Below are 21,773 nucleotides of genomic sequence, written 5' to 3' on the forward strand. Positions count from 1 at the left end.
CTTCGGCTTTGTGCTTGGGGTCATTGTCTTGCTGGAAAACAAATCTTCTCCCAAGTCACAGTTCTCTTGCAGACTGCATCAGGTTTTCCTCCAGGATTTCCCTGTATTTTGCTGCATTCATTTTATCCTGTACCATCACAAGTTGTCCAGGGCCTGCTGCAGTGAAGCATCCCCACAGCATGATGCAGCCACCACCATGCTTCACGGTAGGGATGGTGTGTTTTTCATGATGCGCGGTGTTTAGCTTACGCAAAACATAGCGTTCAGTCTGATGGCCGAAAAGCTCAATTTTACTTTCATCAGACCATAGAGCCTTCTTCCAGCTGACTTCAGAGTCTCCCACATGTCTCCTGGCAAACTCTAGCTGAGATTTCATGAGAGTTTTTTTCCAGCAGTGGCTTTCTCCCATTAAGCTGCGACTGGTGAAGCACCCGCACAACAGTTGTACGCAGTCTCTCCTATCTCAGCCACTCCAGAGGTGTCATAGGTGTCTTGATGGCCTCCCTCCTTCTTGTATCCACCTCCTGACTTGTGCTTTTCAATAACCTTTTCACAGAGTTGCCTGGAGTGTTCTTTTGTCTTCATGGTGTAGATTTTGCCAGCATACTGACTCACCAGCAGTTGGACCTTCCAGATACAGATGTGATTTACTACAATCAATTGAAGCACCTTGACTGCACACAGGTGATCTCCATTTAACCAATTATGTAACTTCTAAAGTCAATTGGCTGCACCAGTGATGATTTGGTGTGTCATATAAAGGGGGTGAATACCTATGCAATCTATTATTTTCTGTTTTATATTTGGAATTAATTTAGATCGCTTTGACACGAAAGAGTGTCAAAAAAGCCAAATTAAATCCACTATGATTCCATGTTGTAAAACAATAAAACATGAAAACTTCCAAGTTATAGGGAAGGGAGGGCACTGCTGAGGTATATGGGGGGGGGGGGGGTGGAGGACAGGGAGTGATGTCACTGGAAAGGCCAGCATTTATAGCAATAAGCACAAAATGCAGGAGGGAGTCAGCAGGTCAGGCAGCGCCTGTGGAGGGAAATTAGCAGATGTTGTTTTTGGGTCGAGACTCTTCACAAGGCAGACATTTAGCCCATTGATTTTGCTCCACCATTCAGCCATGGCTGATTTATTTTCCCTCTCAGCCCCATTCTCCTGCCTTGTCCCCTGATCTTTGAAGCTCTACTAATCAAGAACCTACCAACATCCTCTTTAAATATATCCAATGACTTGACTTCCACAGCCATCTGTATCAATGAATTCCACTACCCTCTGGCTAAAGAAATTCCTCCTCATCTTTGTTCTAATGGCACATCCTTCTATTCTGAGGCTGTGCTCTCTGGTTCAAGACTCTCCCACTATTGAAAACACCCACTCCACTTTCACTCTAGCTAGGTTTATTAATATTTAGTAAGTTTCAATTAAATCCCCCCAATCTAACAATGATTAGCAGTCTGACACATCAACTGTTTATTCCCTTTCACTTACGCTTCCTGACCTGCTGAATTCTTCCTGCATTTTGTGTGTTGATCGAGATTTCCAGCATCCACGGCATTTATTGAGCATTGCCAAAGAGGCTAAGGGCAGAAGTGGGGAGCAGAGTTTGTGAACTGTGCTGCCCTTCCGGTGAAGGCACACCTGCAGTAACCAGTTCAAAGGTCACGACACTGAGCCTGGAGCCACATACAGGCCAGGCAAGTACCTGTCAAATTCAGGCTCAGCATTACCGTGACAATGAGAATTGCAGATAACAGGAAATAAACTGGTGTGTGGGCAAGTGAGCAGAGGGCTTCAGATGCAAATGGACACAAACAGACACTCGAGAGATGGCAGGTGCGGAAATCCGAAGCAACAGTAAAAGGAGATGCTGGAGGAAGTCAGGCAACATCTGTGGGTGGAAACTGACAGTCAATCTTTCAGACTGACACCGTTCATCTGGACTCATCACACAGACCCTCTAGTCTGCTGGGCAGAAAGAGAACACAGACAGTACACACCATGTCCACTGTCTAACCACGATGTCCAACCAAATTATACAATCAGAATCCCTCCCTCCTAGAGGCCAGATCCCTCCACTTTTCTTACATCCACGTGCCTGTCTTAAGATTGCCAGTAGAGGTTAAACCTAAGCATTGGGAGACGTCAATGACAGGGGAGGCACTGACTGGTGTGAAGGAGCAGACGGATCTGGAGTGGACATCCATGCCCCCGCAGGACCAGTAGATAAAGAGCTTAAAAAGGCAACCAGTTTGCTTCCTTTTACTAGCCAAGGCATCGTATGAGCAGATATATTGCATCAATGAAGCCACAACTGTATACAGCTCTGGTCACCAGTCAAAACCTTACTGCCAGAGAAGAAACGTCACATACCCGAGGACACACATTCATGGTGAGGCGGGAAGTTCAAAGGAGAAGAATGGGAAAGAAAAGTTTATTTTTTAATGAGTGGCAGCTACATGGAACGGGCTGCCAGGGCAGTGGTAGAGACAGATACAACAGAGGTGCTTAAGAGACGGACACATGAATAAGCAATGATGGAGGAATATTGATCACATGCAGGCACAGGGGATTTGTGTTCATTCAGCATCATGCTGGACCGAAGGACCTACTCCTGTGCTGTACCGTGCTGGCTGCACTGGACGATGAGCACAGGAGGGAGCCGGGACTGAGAGCTGTCACTGCGGGTCAAATCTCAAACGTGCAGGGCTCACTTCCCTCAGCACAGGGTCCGGGAAGAGAGCGAGAGGGATGAAGTGATTGGTGAGAAAGGGATAGGATTTACCACCCCTCACCCCACCCCTGAGAAGTCTGGAACTCACTGCTGGAGGGTGGAGGGAAGAATTTACCACCCATCGACCCCACCCCGAGAAGTCTGGAACTCACTGCTGGGGGGGGGGGGAGAGGAGAGATTTACCACCTTTCATTCTCCCCACCCCCCATTAGTCTGGAGCTCACTGCCAGAGAAGGTGGGAGAGGCATATGCCCCGACAGCTGAGAACTGAGCTGTGCAGTGGGTGGGGTTAGGTTACAGGAGCCCGAAGACCCAAAGACACTAAACACTAAGCCCGAAGACACTAAACAATTCAGGAATATCTTCTTCCCCACCACCAACAGATTTCTGAACGGCCCATGAACACGAGCACTATCTCGTTACTCATCTTTTGCAGAATTTAGAATAGTACAGCACATTACAGGCCCTTTGGCCCACAATGTTGTGCCGACCCTCAAACCCTGCCCTACATATAACCCCCACCTTAAATTCCTCCCTATACCTATCTAGTAGTCTCTTAAACTTCACTAGTGTATCTGCCTCCATCACTGACTCAGGCAGTGCATTCCACACACCAACCACTCTCTGAGTGAAAAACCTTCCTCTAATATCCCCCTTGAACTTCCCTCCCCTTACCTTAAAGCCATGTCCTCTTGTACTGAGCAGTGGTGCCCTGGGGAAGAGGTGCTGGCTGTCCACTCTGTCTATTCCTCTTAATATCTTGTACACCTCTATCATGTCTCCTCTCATCCTCCTTCTCTCCAAACAGTAAAGCCCGAGCTCCCTTATTATTTAGTTTATTTATTTAGCTAATATATAAGTATCTAATATCTAATAGCTAAGTGTTATTTAGCTAATTTATTTAGTTTTTGAAACTTACGGTAATTTTTATGTCTCGCACTATACTGCTGCCACAGAACAACAAATTTCACAACGTGTATGAGTGACCCAAATCCAGATTCCGAGTCTATTCTGATTCTCTTTGAATGGGATGGACACAATGGGCCAAAGAAACTCTTCCCTGTGTGGCCAGATTTCCTTTGTTTCTTTCATGGAGACTAGTTTTGTACCCCAGCCTTCTTGATCAAATGGATCAGAGTAAACAAGCACTCACAACCCAAAGCTGCTCTCCATCTCTCCCCCAAACTGGCAAGAATATTCTTCAGTTCCAGCTGAGTGAAGACATGCCCTCTTCTCATTGGAGGCACAGGAACCTGAAGACCCACACTCAACGTTTTAGAAACAGTTTCTTCCCCTCAGCAATCAGATTTCTGGACAGTCAATGAATCAACCCATGAACACTACCTCACTAATTTCCCTGAAAAGAATAGTACTGAAGAAGGGTTTCTGCCCGAGATGTTGTCTGTTTATTCATCTCCATGGATGCTGCCTGACCTGCTGAGTTCCTCCAGCATTTTGTGTGTGTTGCGAAGGAGCTCGTTTTGCTGCTGCAGCTGGTGTCGTTCTGCTGAACGCGGTCTGGGCGCTAGGCTGGTGTCGTTCTGCTGAACGCGGTCTGGGCGCTCGGCTGGTGTCGTTCTGCTGAACGCGGTCTGGGCGCTCGGCTGGTGTCGTTCTGCTGAACGCGGTCTGGGCGCTCGGCTGGTGTCGTTCTGCTGAACGCGGTCTGGGCGCTCGGCTGGTGTCGTTCTGCTGAACGCGGTCTGGGCGCTCGGCTGGTGTCGTTCTGCTGAACGCGGTCTGGGCGCTCGGCTGGTGTCGTTCTGCTGAACGCGGTCTGGGCGCTCGGCTGGTGTCGTTCTGCTGAACGCGGTCTGGGCGCTCGGCTGGTGTCGTTCTGCTGAACGCGGTCTGGGCGCTCGGCTGGTGTCGTTCTGCTGAACGCGGTCTGGGCGCTCGGCTGGTGTCGTTCTGCTGAACGCGGTCTGGGCGCTCGGCTGGTGTCGTTCTGCTGAACGCGGTCTGGGCGCTCGGCTGGTGTCGTTCTGCTGAACGCGGTCTGGGCGCTCGGCTGGTGTCGTTCTGCTGAACGCGGTCTGGGCGCTCGGCTGGTGTCGTTCTGCTGAACGCGGTCTGGGCGCTCGGCTGGTGTCGTTCTGCTGAACGCGGTCTGGGCGCTCGGCTGGTGTCGTTCTGCTGAACGCGGTCTGGGCGCTCGGCTGGTGTTCTGCTGAACGCGGTCTGGGCGCTAGGCTGGTGTCGTTCTGCTGAACGCGGTCTGGGCGCTAGGCTGGTGTCGTTCTGCTGAATGCGGTCTGGGCGCTCGGCTGGTGTCTTTCTGCTGAACGCGGTCTGGGCGCTCGGCTGGTGTCGTTCTGCTGAACGCGGTCTGGGCGCTCGGCTGGTGTCGTTCTGCTGAACGCGGTCTGGGCGCTCGGCTGGTGTCGTTCTGCTGAACGCGGTCTGGGCGCTCGGCTGGTGTCGTTCTGCTGAACGCGGTCTGGGCGCTCGGCTGGTGTCGTTCTGCTGAACGCGGTCTGGGCGCTCGGCTGGTGTCGTTCTGCTGAACGCGGTCTGGGCGCTCGGCTGGTGTCGTTCTGCTGAACGCGGTCTGGGCGCTCGGCTGGTGTCGTTCTGCTGAACGCGGTCTGGGCGCTCGGCTGGTGTCGTTCTGCTGAACGCGGTCTGGGCGCTCGGCTGGTGTCGTTCTGCTGAACGCGGTCTGGGCGCTCGGCTGGTGTCGTTCTGCTGAACGCGGTCTGGGCGCTCGGCTGGTGTCGTTCTGCTGAACGCGGTCTGGGCGCTCGGCTGGTGCCGTTCTGCTGAACGCGGTCTGGGCGCTAGGCTGGTGTCGTTCTGCTGAACGCGGTCTGGGCGCTCGGCTGGTGCCGTTCTGCTGAACGCGGTCTGGGCGCTCGGCTGGTGTCGTTCTGCTGAACGCGGTCTGGGCGCTCGGCTGGTGCCGTTCTGCTGAACGCGGTCTGGGCGCTCGGCTGGTGTCGTTCTGCTGAACGCGGTCTGGGCGCTCGGCTGGTGTCGTTCTGCTGAACGCGGTCTGGGCGCTCGGCTGGTGTCGTTCTGCTGAACGCGGTCTGGGCGCTCGGCTGGTGTCGTTCTGCTGAACGCGGTCTGGGTGCTAGGCTGGTGTCGTTCTGCTGAACGCGGTCTGGGCGCTCGGCTGGTGTCGTTCTGCTGAACGCGGTCTGGGCGCTCGGCTGGTGTCGTTCTGCTGAACGCGGTCTGGGCGCTCGGCTGGTGTCGTTCTGCTGAACGCGGTCTGGGCGCTCGGCTGGTGTCGTTCTGCTGAACGCGGTCTGGGCGCTAGGCTGGTGTCGTTCTGCTGAACGCGGTCTGGGCGCTCGGCTGGTGTCGTTCTGCTGAACGCGGTCTGGGCGCTAGGCTGGTGTCGTTCTGCTGAACGCGATCTGGGTGCTAGGCTGGTGTTGTTCTGCTGAATGCGGTCTGGGTGCTAGGCTGGTGTCGTTCTGCTGAACGCGATCTGGGTGCTAGGCTGGTGTTGTTCTGCTGAATGCGGTCTGGGTGCTAGGCTGGTGTTGTTCTGCTGAATGCGGTCTGGGCGCTCGGCTGGTGTCGTTCTGCTGAATGAGGTCTGGGCGCTCGGCTGGTGTCGTTCTGCTGAACGCGGTCTGGGCGCTCGGCTGGTGTCGTTCTGCTGAACGCGGTCTGGGCGCTCGGCTGGTGTCGTTCTGCTGAACGCGGTCTGGGCGCTCGGCTGGTGTTGTTCTGCTGAACGCGGTCTGGGCGCTCGGCTGGTGTCGTTCTGCTGAACGCGGTCTGGGCGCTCGGCTGGTGTCGTTCTGCTGAACGCGGTCTGGGTGCTAGGCTGGTGTTGTTCTGCTGAACGCGGTCTGGGCGCTCGGCTGGTGTCGTTCTGCTGAACGCGGTCTGGGCGCTCGGCTGGTGTCGTTCTGCTGAACGCGGTCTGGGCGCTCGGCTGGTGTCGTTCTGCTGAACGCGGTCTGGGCGCTCGGCTGGTGTCGTTCTGCTGAACGCGGTCTGGGTGCTCGGCTGGTGTCGTTCTGCTGAACGCTGTCTGGGCGCTCGGCTGGTGTCGTTCTGCTGAACGCGGTCTGGGCGCTCAGCTGGTGTTGTTCTGCTGAACGCGGTCTGGGCGCTTGGCTGGTGTTGGACTGTGTGACAACACACGCAGGCTGCTCCCAGCACACCCTTACGTTGTTACCACAAACAATGCATTTCACTCCTTGTTTCGATGTACATGTGATAGGTAAGTGAATCAGAAAATCTGAACAGACCTAGCCTCTCCTTACACCTGAACTGTCCCACCCTGGGTTGGGTAACAGCACTATTGCTTACATCTGCTGAGGCCACGATTGGATCACTGCATGAAGCTTTGGTCATCGTGTTATAGGAAAAACATGGAGAGGGTGCAGAGAAGATTCGTGCGGACGCTGCGAGGGACAGAAGTTCTAAGTCAAGGGAAGAGGGTGGACAGGCTAGGTCTTTATTCCTTGGAATGTCCAACAAGGGGTGACCTCACAGAGGTAAGGGCATAAATAGGGTGACTGCATACAGTGTTTTCCCCAGAGGAGGGGAACCAAAAATTACAGGGCATAGGTTCGTGAGAGATGAAAGATTTAGTAGAAATCTGAGGGACAACTTCTTCACTCAGAGGGTCGTGTGGATATAGAATGAGCTGCTGGAGGAAGTAGTTGAGGCAGGTACATAAACATTTAAAAGGCATTTGGATAGGTACGTAGCTAAGAAAGATTTAGAGGGATATTGGCCAAGCACAGACAGGTGGGATTAGCTTACATAATTCCGTGTTGTGTTATTTTATGACTCTTTAACTAAATTTACTAAGGCCTCCCTGAGCAGTCAAACATTACCTTCCTGCCTTATTTGGTTCTTATATGCCGCCTAATCCTTACCGTCCTCAGCACCATTTTTCCTCTGAGGTTCTGGGTGCCTTCCTCCACCCCTCCCAATCCCACGAATAGGATTCTATCCCAACGTCACAATGATATTCTGGCCTCTACCTCACCCCTCTATTCCAGGGAACTTTCTGCTAGTGGCACTGGGGCTCCCAGATCTCCAGATCACACACCGCTGAGTTACCGTGGCTGCCAGTCACATGCAGTGAGGAAGTTAACTCACTTTTGCACTCCACAGCTTTTAAAAAAAATCTAAGACAGGGGTCAAAGTGAGAAGCAGAGATGGAGGTTGAGGAGGAACTTGCTAGAGAAGGATAAAAGGAAACAGCGAAGGCAGGTGGGGAGCAGAGACAGTAGCAAAGATCCGAGGGGTTGAGTAGCCTGTGTACAAGGTGTATGTAAAATGTCCTGGATCACTTCCTATACCTCAGGAGCCACCTCTTAGTGAAGATGGCCAGTGAATACAGTGGAGAATTGCACTGACACACTAACCGAGGAAAAGACTGCTTAAAACTTGAGACAGTGTAATACAGAATACTAATGGTCAGCTGGGTTCGAGTGATCCCTATCCTCCTGTATGATCCTGAAAGCTGGAAAGCCTACAGGACATTATCTCCAGGGACCAGAGAGTTGCCACCAATACCATGTCTTCAGAGCCCTCCCAATCCAGTGGAAGGACAAGCAGTCTTCAGACCAAGTGAGGTTCGTACAGATGGGCACTTGGTGGCTAGCATAAATATAGTGGGCTGAAGGGTCTGCTCCTGTACTGTACTCTTCTATGTTCTAAAGCAGGGATTCACAACCTTTTTTATGCCATTAATCAAGTGGTCCATGGTTCGGAACCCCCGTTCCGAACCATGGTGATACAGCTGATAGTACTGGTGTCTATCAGCTCCAGAGATCCAGTTTCAATCCAGACTTCCGGTGCTGCCTGCGTGGAGTTTGCACGTTCTCCATGGGACCACCTGGGCTTTCCCCAGATGCTCTGGTTTCTCCCAACGTCCCAAAGAGGCGTAGGTTCTGTTTAATTAGGACCCAGGGCCACTCAACAAGCAGAGGGGTGAGTGAAAATTGATAATTGGATTATCACCGTCACAGGTACTGAGATATAGTGGAAACATTTGCTTGTGTGGCTGAGATACTGAAAAAGGAAACCAGAACGTAGAGTATAGCACTACAGTTACAGCAGTACAGGGTGAGCACGTTCCAGGGTAAGTCAGCAAAGCTTTTGATAACCTCTGGCTTACAAAAGTTTAAATCATGGTGGCTAGGATGGGGTGTTCTAGAAGAGCTGTCCCTAACAAGCAAGGCAAAATTGTCAGCAGCAATGGGCAAGTCACCAGGCAAGTGTGAAGGGTCTGGAGTTTGCCAAGCCAAATCCATCAATCCCATCATACCTTCAGCGATTCCTGCAGGGACTCAGTCAAGGGCGAATCTTCGTCCTCCTCATCGTCACTGAACTGATCCTGGGAGCAGTAGTGAGTGCTGTAGGCTGAATGTTCCTCAATTGCACAGCGCCACACCTAGATTTTCAAATAAGAGAATCAGCTCACAAGATCAAAAAGAGGAACTGCACAGAAACATTATAGCTGGCCAGTGGTGCACACATGGTCTTTCAAAAACACTCTACTCCTTGCTGGCAATCTCTCCCACTGTCTGAGAACATCCACTCTCCCTTAAATGAAAGTACTCCAACAGTACACAGCTAGGAGACTGACTATCCGGCACAGCCCTTCCTCCCACTGACACCATCTACAGAAGGAAATGCCTCTGCACATTTATCATCAAGGATCCCCACCTCTGGGTCCTGCTATCTTCTCAAAACTACCATCAAGCATCAGGTACAGAAGCCTGAAGTCCTACATCACCAGGTTCAAGAACCAACTGCTTCCCTTCAACCATTCTTGAACCAACTGCACAACCCTAATCTTACTATAATTTAAGCATAATATACATTCGGTGTGCAGTCTGCACCTAAGTGCCTGTGATATTGACGGCCAAAAAGCTCAATTTTTGTTTCATCAGACCACAGAACCTTCTTCCAGCTGTCTTCAGTCTCCAACATGCCCTCTGGCAAACTCTAGCCGAGATTTTCTGAGTTTTTTTTCCTACAGAGGTTTTCTCCTTGCCACTCTCCCATAAGGCTGTGATTGTTGAAGCACCTGGGCAACAGTGGTTGTATGTGCAGTCTCCCCCATCTCAGCTACTGAAGCTTGTAACACCTCCAGAGTTGTCATAGGTCTCTTGGTGGTCTCATTCACTGGTCCCTTCTTGCACATTCACTCAGTTTTTGAGGACGGCCCTGCTCTACGCAGATTTACAGCTGTGCCATATTCTTGATGATTGACTTAATTGTACTCCGAGGGATATTCAGTGACTTGGAAATTCTCTTGTATCCATCTCATAACCTATGCTTTTCAATAACCTTCACATGGAGCTGCTTGGAGTGTTCTTTTGTTTTCATGGTGTAGTTTTTGCCAGGATACTGACTCACTTTTCACACGGTCTCCGATGACGGCCTGCTCTAGGCAGATTTACAGCTGTGCCATACTCTTTCCATATTTTGATGATTGGTTTAACTGTACTCCAAGGAATATTCGGGGACTTGGAAATTTTCTTGCATCCATCTGACTTGTGATTTTCACAGAGTTGCTTGGAGTGTTCTTTTGCCTTCACGGTGTAGTTTTTGCCAGGATACTGGCTCACCAGCAATTGGACCTTCCTGATACAGGTGTCTTGTTACTACAATCAGTGGAACACTTCGACTGCACACAGGTGATCTCCATTTAACTAATTATGTGACTTTGAAAACTACTGGCTGCACCAATGATGATTTGATGAGTTATATTAAAGGGGTTGAATACTTATGCAATCAATTCTTTTGTATTTTAGATTTGTAATTAATTTAGATCACATTGTAGAGAACCGTTTTCACTTTGATCAACCAGAAAAGAGACTTCTTCATGTCAGTGTCAACAAAAAGCCAAATTAAATCCAGTGTGATTCAATGAAAACATGAAAACTTTCGGGGGGGGGGGGGGGGTAAATACTTTTCATTGGCACTGTAAATGCCAACAGAAGGCAACTAAAAAGTCATTATGAAGGTAAAGATGAAATATGAAAGTAGACTAGCTAATAATATTAAAGAGGATATCAAAATTTTCTTCAGCTAGGTGAAGTAGAAAATTGAGGCGAGAGTGGATTTGACATCAGTCTTCACTGTGGAAGACACTAGCAGTATGGTGGAGGTTCCAGGCTCAGGTGATAGACAAAGATTTGATTGGTTTTGTGTACTTGGAGTTTCAGAAGGCTATTGACAAGGTCTCACACAAGAGGCTGCTTAAGCTACAAACCCACGGAAAGATTCTAGCATGGATAAAGCAGTGACCGATTGGCAGAAGGCAGAGAGTGGGAATAAAGGGAGCCTGTTCTGGCTGGCTGCCAATGACTAGTGGTGTTACACAGGGTCTGTGTTGGGACCGATTCTTTTTACATTATATGTCAATAATTTGATGATGAAATTGATGGCTTTGTTGCAAAGTTTGCAGACAATATGAAGGTGGGTAGAGCGGCAGGTAGTTTTAGGAAATAGAGGGGCTACAGAAGGACAACAGATTAGGAGAGAGGGCAAAGAAGTGGCAGATGGAATAGTGTCGGGGAGTGTATGGTCATTCACTTTGGTAGAAGAAATGGAAGAGCTGACTATTTTCTAAATGGAGAGAAAATACAAAAAACTGAGGTGCAAAGGGATTTGGAATCCTTGTGCAGGATTCCCTAAAGGTTAATTTTCAGGTTGAGTCTGTGGTGAGGAAGGCAAATGCAATGTTACCATTCCTTTCAAGAGGACTAGAATATAAAAGCAAAGAAGCAATATTGAAAGTTGTAAAGCACTGGTGTCCTCACTTGGAGTATTGTGAGCAGTTTTGGCCCCCTTATCTTAGAAAGGATGTGCTGAAACTGGAGAGGGTTCAAAGGAGATTCACGAAAATGATTCCAGGATTAAGCAGCTTGTTAACCACACAACATTCACACAAACCAGGGTTTGGGTGGACCAGACACCCCAACCTCACAGATTTGGCAAGACCAAAGTCACACTCACCCTACACATACGAAGCCTGAGAAAGGTGGGTGACTCGCCGTGGAGACCAGTGGCTGTGAGAGGGTCTAGCAAGCCACATTTCCAGAGACGCCCAGTAAAAGGGGATTCACATCCAATTGGTAAGCCCTAACACTACAGTTTAGCAACACTTTGCAGTAAAATGGACGTTTTTGTTTTAAATAGCTTTTTTTCTTGTAAACATTTTGGGTATGTTTAATTCATGCTTCTCTTGTGAATGCTGCTTATATGATGCCACGGGCCTGTGAAGCTGCTGCAACCAAGTTTTTCACTGCACTTGTGCATGTGGCAACAACTTGACTTTGCCTTTGAGAGGGTCCTTTGATAGTACAGTGTTCCCCATTCCCAACACATTAATATGATGTTGTGATAACAGGTGTCCTAGAACTCTAAATAACTTCAATGACTGCACGTGTTTTATGTAGTAAGCAGGCCAGAACCCTGTGGTACTAACGTTACTCACTTGACTTGTAAGAGTTGGTGAGCTCTTCAGGTTTGCTTTGAAGATGTGAACGCTGTCATCAAAGAACTTGACTGAAAAGACTCTCTCCTCTGTCCCTTTAACCTTTGGGGTCAAAATACATTGGGAATGAGAAACTCGGTAGCATATGCAATCAATATTAATTTCCCTATCCAGTTGACTCAACTACAAGTCAGAAGAGACACTGCATCAGACAGAACATTCCACACTGTGCTGTTCATCGAACCAGCAATCCCTCTCCACCAACATAGCTATACAGCACAAAAACAGGTACTTTGGCCCAGATGGACCATGCCAACTAAGATGTCCCATCCAGACAAGTCCCATTTGCCAGTGTCTGGTTCATGACCTCTAAACCTTTCCCATCCTTGTACCTGTCAAGCCATCTTTGCCTCAACCACTATCCCTGGCAGCTCACTGAAAAAACACACCACCCTCAGTGTAACAAATTGCCACTCAAGTTCCTATTAAATCTCTCCCCTCTTACTGTAAACCAATGCCTGCCAGTTCTCTATTCCCCAACCCTGGGAAATGAAGGGCTGTATGCATTACCCCATCTATGTTCCTCATGATTTTATACAAGATAATTTTCTCAATCTTCTGTTCCAAGGATATAGTCTCAGCCTGTCCAAGCTCCCCCTATAATTACTTTCAGTTCAAGACTGGTGACATCCTGTAAATACTTTCTGCACTCTTTCCAGTTTAATAACATCTTTCCTGTAGTAGGGTGACTGAAACTGAATACCCCCAAGTGCAGCCTCACCAACATCTCGTACATCTGCAACCTAACATTCCAAATTTCGTACTCACTGCCTTGACCGTTTGAGGCCATTGTGCCAAAAGCCTTTGCCATCGTCCTGTCAATCTGTAACTCCCCTTTCAGAGGATCACGTACATGAACTCAAAGAACCATCTGTTGTGCAACGCCCTACAAGGCCCTGCTATTTGCTGTGGATGTCCTACTTTGATTTGACTTTCTAAAACAGAACACCTTGTACTTACTGAACTAAACTCCATTTGTCATTCCTTGACCCACTTACTCAGTTGATCAAGATCACCCGTTACTTTTAATAACCTTTTGTTGACTAGCTCACCTAAAGCAACCCTATTCCACAAACTCCTCACCATGTGCCCCATCTCTAGGACATCCCAATCTGCCCCGCCACCTTTAACATCTACAACCTTAACCCCCTTCCCCCACCAAAACTAGGCTCCACCTGTACACTTCCCCACCTGTACTCTTCCCCAGGATGTCATGATTAGTTTTGCAGCATGTGTGCTCCTGACTAACCATGACCTTCGTGTAACACATCAGGTCTTTTCTCCTGATTTCAGTTGGGTTTGCACTGGTTGGTTGGTTATCCAAGTTTGATCTTCAATTCACCTCTCCACTAGACCAACATTTTATCTCTCTGTTCATCAGCCTCTCTCACCCTCCACCATTACCCCATCATCACTCCACCCTCCTATCCTCTGCCCTATCACAGACCATCCTTTTACTGTTTCCCCTATTTTCCCTGCAGCCAGTTGTGATTTTACTCATACGCTTGACTTCTATGAGAAATCCTCCCTCTCCACCTCTACTGACACAATGAGCCTTACCATACAAACCGCCTGTGTCAGGTTCTTGCAGCCAAGCCGATACACGTCGCTCTTTGCTTCTGACCTTAAATACACAGGAAGGACACAGTTAAAGACTCTGATCCATTGACAAGACAACATAATTAACAGACCACAGCAAAATATTCTGCTCACACTTACTGGCTGTGAAACCAGCTCAACACTCCATGTTCCAAGACGACCCAGAACAAGTTCCATCCGAAGAACCTGGAACGCTGGAAAATTCAGGACCATCAGATCAACATACTCACACGGACCAGATCAGTCAAAGCCAGGCATCAACACCATTTGCAAAGGCTGTGGGACATTAATGGACCACCATCCAGGGGCATTGCCTCATCATCCAGACAGGTGGGTCCTCTGTAAATTCATTACACACATCTCCAATAAGACAGCAGTCTCACTGACAGATACTGTGAAATGTTTGTATCGTATCTATAACCCCATCCAGATCCCAAACCCTTATCAGGAAAGGAAGTCTGCCTCTCTCACCCAGTCTGGTTAATACACAACTCCAGACCCATCAGAGTGCTCGACTCTTCACCACCCTCCACGTTGGCTCTCCTACCATAAATATTTTGCTAATACAATCACAGGATGTGAAGACTACTGACAGTATCTTTTGTTTCTCCTCAATTTCCCCCATAATGAGGAAGCAGTTGAGAATCAAAGACCTTGGTGAGTTAGCAGTCACCAGGTGGGGTAAGAAGAGATTTCTTCCCCTGAAGGACATTAATAATCATACAATACTCCAGTAGTTTTCGTTGTAATTGTCTTTGAAATGAGGTTATGGTGATTCTTCTTTTAATACCAAGTGCATTTAGCAACATACAGCACCGAAACAGGCCTTTCAAGCCCAACTCATCCATGCCAACCTGAGTGCCCACCTAAGCTAATCCCATTTTGTAATCATAATCATTTGACTACACTTGGATCATACCCCTCTAAACCCTCCTTATCCACATTGTTATTCAAATGTATTTTAAACGTCGTTAATGTACATGACTCCATCACTTTCTCTGGACCACCCACTGTGTCCCTCAGACCCCCTTTTAAACTCTTCATCATATCTTAACTCTGAAAAGCAGGTTGATGTTTCTTTGAATTTAACACATCCCTTGCTGTCCGGCTGGGCCAAATGGTTGGACCCATGGGATCAAGTGCAACTTGGTAAATTATATCCAAGATTACCTTGGTAATCACATAGAGGGTGATGATGGAGAGTTATTTTTGTGATTGAGAGCCAATCATGACCAGTTGTGTATTGGTGCTGGGACTCTCACTGTTTATTGGTTGGTAAATAAATAAAATTGGTAAATTGGCACATTATTATCACGTGTACCAAAGTGCTGTAGCCCCTCCCCCCCCCCCCCCCCCCCCGGGCTCAAACGCAAATTCAGCTTGTTATCCAATTCCGCTAACAGCTAAGTGACTCAGTGGTAAGGCCACCTTTCACAAACAATACATGTTTAGGGTTGGTATGATTTGGGGTTCAACCAAACAGGAACATTGTGATGTTCTGATTAAATGAACCTCAATTTGAGTGAATACTGTGCAAGTACTGCCCATACACAATTATCAGTTGACAAGAAATAACAGATGGTACAACCGCATAAAATTACAAAGGAAGTATATTTACATACTTTAGCTTTATCAAACAGTTATTAGGAAAGAGAAAAAATAATAGAAGGGCCCATTAAGATAAACTAGTCCAATGTGTACATAAAGTTGGAGCCGATCCTGGATTTGTCTTTACTCAGGTCTGAGTGAAAGCACACACCACATTCCGAACCGCTCAAAATCCACCTCGAACAAATGGGCTCTCTCTTTGGAGTACTGGCCCTTCCTCCTTGGAGCAATTCATCTGCGCAAAGCTCTCCGTGCAACAGGGACACACCTTCCCATGGCGTTCTCCCCCTCTCCTCTCCGCAGCTTCCACCAAAAGAAAACCCACGAACCACACTGTCCGTCACCGAACACTCTCTCCAGAACTTCCTCCTGCTTCCACCATCCTGACTGGCTGACACAACATTCCTAAGTTGGTCAGCAGGGTTTCTTATCGAGCTGAAATCAAACCATTCTACGTGCAGGACACACTGCTGTTGCAGAATCTGCTAAAATGAAAGACCTACAGCACAGCAGTAGAAATGTTAACCACGTCATTACAGTACGGTGAAAAAAATTGCCTTGTATGCCATTCACATAGGTCACTCTATCACATTAGTACATCCAAAGCTCCCCACCATCCAGGCCATGCCACCTTCTGACAACTACTATCGGGCATGAGGTACAGAAGCCCCCACATCATCAGGTTCAGGAACAACTACTTTCTTTCAACCGTTCAGTTCTTGAAACCCTAGTCACTTCAGATTGCAACACTAAGACCACCTTTTCTAATTGGTTTTTGTAAACATTACATAAACAATGTTTAATTTATATCATTCCTGTGAACACTGCTTATCTGATGCCGGGTGCCTGTGATGCTGCTGCAAGTAAGTTTCTGATTGCACCTATGCATACATGTCCTTGCACACATACAACTTGACTTTGGGACTGATATAGATGAGTACAATAGTTGGCATCCACATGGTGTAATAGAGCTTTGACCAGTGACCAATCCCCGTTTGAGATTGAAAGGAAGGCAGAGGCAAGCGCGGTGGCAGTCCTCGTCTGAGTGGGCAGGGTCAGAAAGGTGATCTTGAGGCTTCAGTTCTCAGAGGTTTCAGCAAAGACGGGGTTCAGTCAAAAAAAAAAAGGAAAGAAAATCTCTAGGTTAAGATCTCATCTTTTTTCTCCAGACCTGATGAAGGTTCTCAGCTTGAAACTGTTTACTCTTTTCCATAGATGCTGTCTGACCTGCTGAGTTCCTCTGGCATTTTGTGTGTGTGTGTTGCTTTATTTTTCCTTCCCTTCTTTATACCTGTTTAACTAGGCAGTAGAGATGCTAGGTAGGATAGTGGGATGCTCCTCTTGCAGGACTTGGGAAGGCAGGGAGACCTTCCTTTGCCATGACGACTACAACTGCGAGAAATGAATACAGTTGCTGCTTCTATCAATCTGAGTCAAGGGGTTGGAGCTGGAACTGGATGAACTCCTGATCATTCGAGAGGCTGACAGGGTGATAGGTAGGACATATAGAGGGGTAGCTACACCCAAAGTTCAGATCACAGGAAACTGGGTGACTGTCAGGAAGGGTAAAGGGGTTAAACAGCCAGTACAGAGTACCCGTGGCCATCCCCCTCAACAACAGGTATATCACTTTGGATACTGCTGCAAGATGACCTAACAGAGGAAAGTCACTGCGGTCAGATCTCTGACATTCAGTCTGGCTCTGGGACTCAAAAGGAAAGGGGAGAGAAGAGGCACTTTGTGGTGATAGGGGATTCATTAGTTAGGGGAACAGACAGGAGGTTTTGTGGGCAAGAATGAGATTCCCGGATGGAATTCTGTCTCCCGAATGCCAGGGCCTGGGGCATGTCAGATGGAGTCCTCAACATTCTTAAGTGGGAGGGTGAACAGCCAGAGGTCATGGTCCAGGTAGGTGACCAATGACATGGGTACGATGAGTGATGAAGTTCTGCAGAGGGTGTTCAGACAGTTAGGTGCTAAGTTTAATGGCAGGACCTCCAGGGTTGTGATTTCAGGAATGTTACCTGTGCCACATGCTAGTGAGGCCAGTTTAATACATGGCTAAGGAGTTGGTGTGGGAAGGAGGGCATAAGATTTTTGGATCATTGGTCTCTCTTCCAGGGAAGTGAGTTTGTTGAATGCCTACAAGATGGCTTTTTAGAGCAGTTTGTCATTGAATCTACTAGAGGATCAGCTGTACTGGATTGGGTGTTATGTAATGTACCAGAGGTGATGTTTAGGGAGCTTAAGGTAAAAGAACCCTTAGGAGGTGGTGATCACAGTATGATTGAGTTCAACTTGAAATCCGATAAAGAGAAAGTAAAGTTTAACATAGCATTATTTCAGTGGAGTAAAGGAAATTACAGTGGTATGAGAGAGGAGTTGGCCAAAGTAAATTGGAAGGAGCTTCTGGCAGGGATGACAGCAGAACAGCAATGGCGAGACTTACTGGGAAAATGAGAAACGTGCAGGACAGATGTATTCCAAAAACAAAGAAATACTCAAATGGCAAAATAGTACAACCATGGCTGACAAGGGGAGTCAAAGCTAATACAAAAGCAAAGGAGAGGGCATACAACAAAGCAAAAAGTAGTGGTAAGTCAGAGGATTGGGAAGCTTTTATAAGCCTACAGAGAACAGCTAAGAGAATCATTAGGAGGGAAAAGATGAAATATGAAAGCAAGCTGGCAAACAATATCAAAATGGATAGTGAAAGGTTTTTCAGGTATGTAAAAAATAAAAGAGAGATGAGAGTGGACATAGGGCCCCTAGAAAATGAGGCCAGAGAAGAAATAAAAAGGGACAAAGAGATGGTAGATGAACTAAATGTGTATTTTGCATCAGTCTTCACTGTGGAAGACACTAGCAGTGTGCCAGATGTTGAAAGGTGCAAGGGAAGATAGGTGAGTACAGTTACTATTACAAGGGAGAGGGAAAAGAGGGAAAACAAAAAGATGCAAGACCCAAGTGTACATCAGTCACCAGGACCAGATGAACTGCACCCTAGGGTTCTGAAAGAGGTAGCGGTAGAGATTGTGGAGGCATTAGTAATGATCTTTCAAAAATCACTGGACTCTGGCATGGTGCCAGAGGACTGGAAAATTGCAAATGCCACTCCACTCTTTAAGAAAGGAGGAAGGCAGCAGGAAGGAAATTATAGACCAGAAGGAAATTATAGAAATTATAGACCTCAGTAGTTGGGAAGATGTTGGAGTCAATTGTTAAGGATGAGGTTATGAAGTACTTGGTGACACAGGACAAAATAAGACAAAGTTTGCACGGTTTCCTTATGGGAAAATGTTGCCTGACGAACCTGTTGGAATTCTTTGAGGAGACTGAAAGTAGGATAGATGAATGGGATGCAGTGGATGTTGTATACCTGGACTTTCAGAAAGACTTTGACAATGTGCCACATTGGCACAAGCAGCACAAGGCTGCTTACCAACTTAAGAGTCCATGGTATTACAGGAAAGTTACTGGCATGGTTAGAACATTGGCTGATTGGTAGGAGGCAGTGAGCGGGAATAAAAGGGCATTCTTCCGGTTGGCTGCCAGTAGTGTTCCGCAGGTGATGGAATAGATGGCTTTGTTGCCAGGTTTGCAGATGATATGAAGATTGGTGGAGGGGCAGGTAGTGTTGAGGGAACAGGTAGGCTGCAGAAGAACTTAGACAGATTAGGAGAATGGACAAGGAAATGGCAAATGAAATACAATGTTGGAAAATGCATGGTCATGCACTTTTGTAGTAGAAATAAATGTGCAGACTATTATCTAAATGGGGAGAAAATCCAAAAATCTGAGATGCAAAGGGACTTGGAAGTCCTTGTGCAGAACACCCGAAAGGTTAACTTGCTGGTTGAATTGGTGGGGAGGAAGGCAAATGCAATGTTAGCATCCATTTCAAGAGGTCTAGAGTATAAGAGCAGGGATATGCTGCTGAGGCTTTATAAGGCACTGGTGAGGCCTCACCTGAGTATTGTGAACAGTTTTGGGCCCCTCATCTAAGAAAAGATGTGCTGGCATTGGAGAGGGCTCCAAGGAGGTTCACAAGAGTGATTCCGGGAATGAAAGGGTTATCATACGAGAAACATTTGATAGCTCTGGGTCTGTACTCACTGGAATTTAAAAGGATGGGGTTGGGGTGGGGGGGTTCTCATTGAAACCTTTCGAATGTTGAAAGGCGGAGACAGAGCAGACGTAGAAAGGATGTTTCCCAGGGTGGGGGAGTCTAGGACACGTGGGCACAGCCTCAAGATAGAGGGGAGTCCATTTAAAACAGTGATGAGGAGAAATTTCTTTAGCCAGAGGATGGTGAATTTGTGGAATTTATAACCACAGGCAGTTGTGAAGGTCAGGTCATTGGGCGTATTTAAGGCAGAGCTTGATAGTTCTTGATTGGACACGGCATGAAAGGTTATGGGGAGCAGGCCAGGGAGTGGGGCTGAGGAGGGGGAAGAAAAGGATCAGCCATGATTGAATGGCAGAGCAAACCGATGGGCCAAATGGCCTAACTCTACTCCAATGTCTTATGGAAGGTGGGACCTGTACAGAACGGACCGTTTGCACCTGAAATCGATAAGGATTAATATTCCAGTGGGAAGGATTGTTAATGCTGCATGGTGGGGTTTATACTAGAGCTGCGGGGGGATGGGAACCAGAGTGCCAGAACAGGTAGTGCCGTGGTCGGGGAGATAGATGTTGGTAAGACCCCAGACAAAGTCAGGAATCAAAAGGCTGACACTAGTGTCCTGAACTGTGTGTATTTCAACGCAAGCAGTATCGTAGGAAAGGCGGATGAGCTCAGAGCATGGATCAACACCTGAAATTATGACTTTGGAGCCATTAGTGAGATTTGGCTGCAAGAGGGGCAGGGCTGGCAGCTCAATATTCCAGGGTTCTGTTGTTTTATTGTGACAGAGTGGGAGGGATTGAAGGGAGAGTGCTGGCATTACCAGTCAAGGAAAACATCATGGCAGTGTTCCGTCTGTGACTAATGAAGTGTTATGGGTGAAACTGAGAAATAAAGTTTTGACCACATAAGTGGGGCTATATTACAGACCACACAACAGTCCTTGGGATATAGAGATGTAGATTTGTAAAGAGTTCGCAGACTGGTGCCAGGAACATAAGGTTGTTATCGGAGGTGATTTTAACTTTTCACATATTGACTGTGACTCCCATATTGTAAAAAGGACTGGATGGGATAGAGTTTGTTAAATATGCTCAGGAAAGTTTCCTTCATCAGTACACAGAAGTTCCAAAGACAGAGTGTGCAATACTCGACCTGCTATTAGGGAATGAGTCAGGACAGGTGACGGAAGTTTGTGAAGGGGAACACTTTGCATCCAGTGACCACAATGCCATTAGTTTCTAAGTAAATATGCAAAGAGATAGGTTGGTCTGCAGGTTGAGATTCTAAATTGGAGAAAGGCCAACTTTGATTGTATCAGAAATTATCTGGCAAGTGTGGTTTGGGACAGCCTGTTTTCTGGCAAAGGTGTACCGTAGATTCCGGACTACAGAGCGCACCTGATTTTAAGCCGCTGGCACTAATTTTAGAAATAAAATCATTTTTTTAAATGTAAAGGCCGCACCGGATTTTAGGCCGCACCGGATTTTCGGCCGCAGGTGTCCCACGTTGTAATATGAGATATTTACACAGAAAGATATTACACGTGAGGATTTTTTTAACTTTTAATTAAATCCATATGGTAACAAAAACAAATACATATTGCAAATGCTTTTTTTCGAACCGTGCCCGTACGCGGCTACTTTTAAATATACGTTGCGTATACTTCTTTACTGAACAACATTCCAATATCTCCTAACGACTGGTAAAAAATATATATACTGCAGCCTACCAGGAAAAGTTATTGATACCTTTAACTTAAAAGCAGAGTTCGCTCAGATCCAAAGCCGCTCGCGTAATCCGCTCCCCCCCTCCTTTCCGTTTCATCGCAAACGGCATTTAAAAGCAGATTTCGCTCGGATCCAAAGCCGCTCGCGTAATCCGCTCCCCCCTCCTTTCCGTTTCATCGCAAACGGCATTTTCCCACAAGACGCCGCGAAACCGGGTGTGACGTCATAGCATCCCGCGATGTAGTACAGAAAACAAATATAGTTTAAACTAAGTAGGGTAGGTAGCACAATGCTTCGAGTGTTTTCCATGTTGATGAGGGTGAGTACAAATGACTGATTTACAATAATTTAATTGTGAAAGTGCGCTTGATTTATCGTACAATTTCATTGGACCTCTGTGAACTACTCATCAATTTTATTGGTCTACTGTTACGAGGCAAAATGTTTACGAGGCGGCATGAAAAAAAT

At 47.4% G+C, this 21,773-nt stretch overlaps 1 protein-coding gene across 4 annotated transcripts in view; it reads right to left on the reverse strand.

Moving 5' to 3' along the window:
• osbpl1a (oxysterol binding protein-like 1A) overlaps positions 1-21,773 on the reverse strand; it is a 257,078-nt gene that overhangs the window by 187,190 nt on the left and 48,115 nt on the right. For all 4 annotated transcript variants that reach the window (XM_073045588.1, XM_073045581.1, XM_073045597.1 and 1 more), the window contains 4 exons: positions 13,959-14,032; positions 13,800-13,863; positions 12,180-12,281; positions 8,997-9,122 (listed from right to left, as the gene is read on the reverse strand). In XM_073045588.1, coding sequence (XP_072901689.1) covers positions 8,997-9,122; positions 12,180-12,281; positions 13,800-13,863; positions 13,959-14,032 — 366 coding nt within the window. The remainder of the gene's footprint in view (positions 1-8,996; positions 9,123-12,179; positions 12,282-13,799; positions 13,864-13,958; positions 14,033-21,773) is intronic.

This window comes from Hemitrygon akajei, chromosome 1, assembly GCF_048418815.1.
Source record: "Hemitrygon akajei chromosome 1, sHemAka1.3, whole genome shotgun sequence".
Lineage (NCBI taxonomy): Eukaryota > Metazoa > Chordata > Chondrichthyes > Myliobatiformes > Dasyatidae > Hemitrygon > Hemitrygon akajei.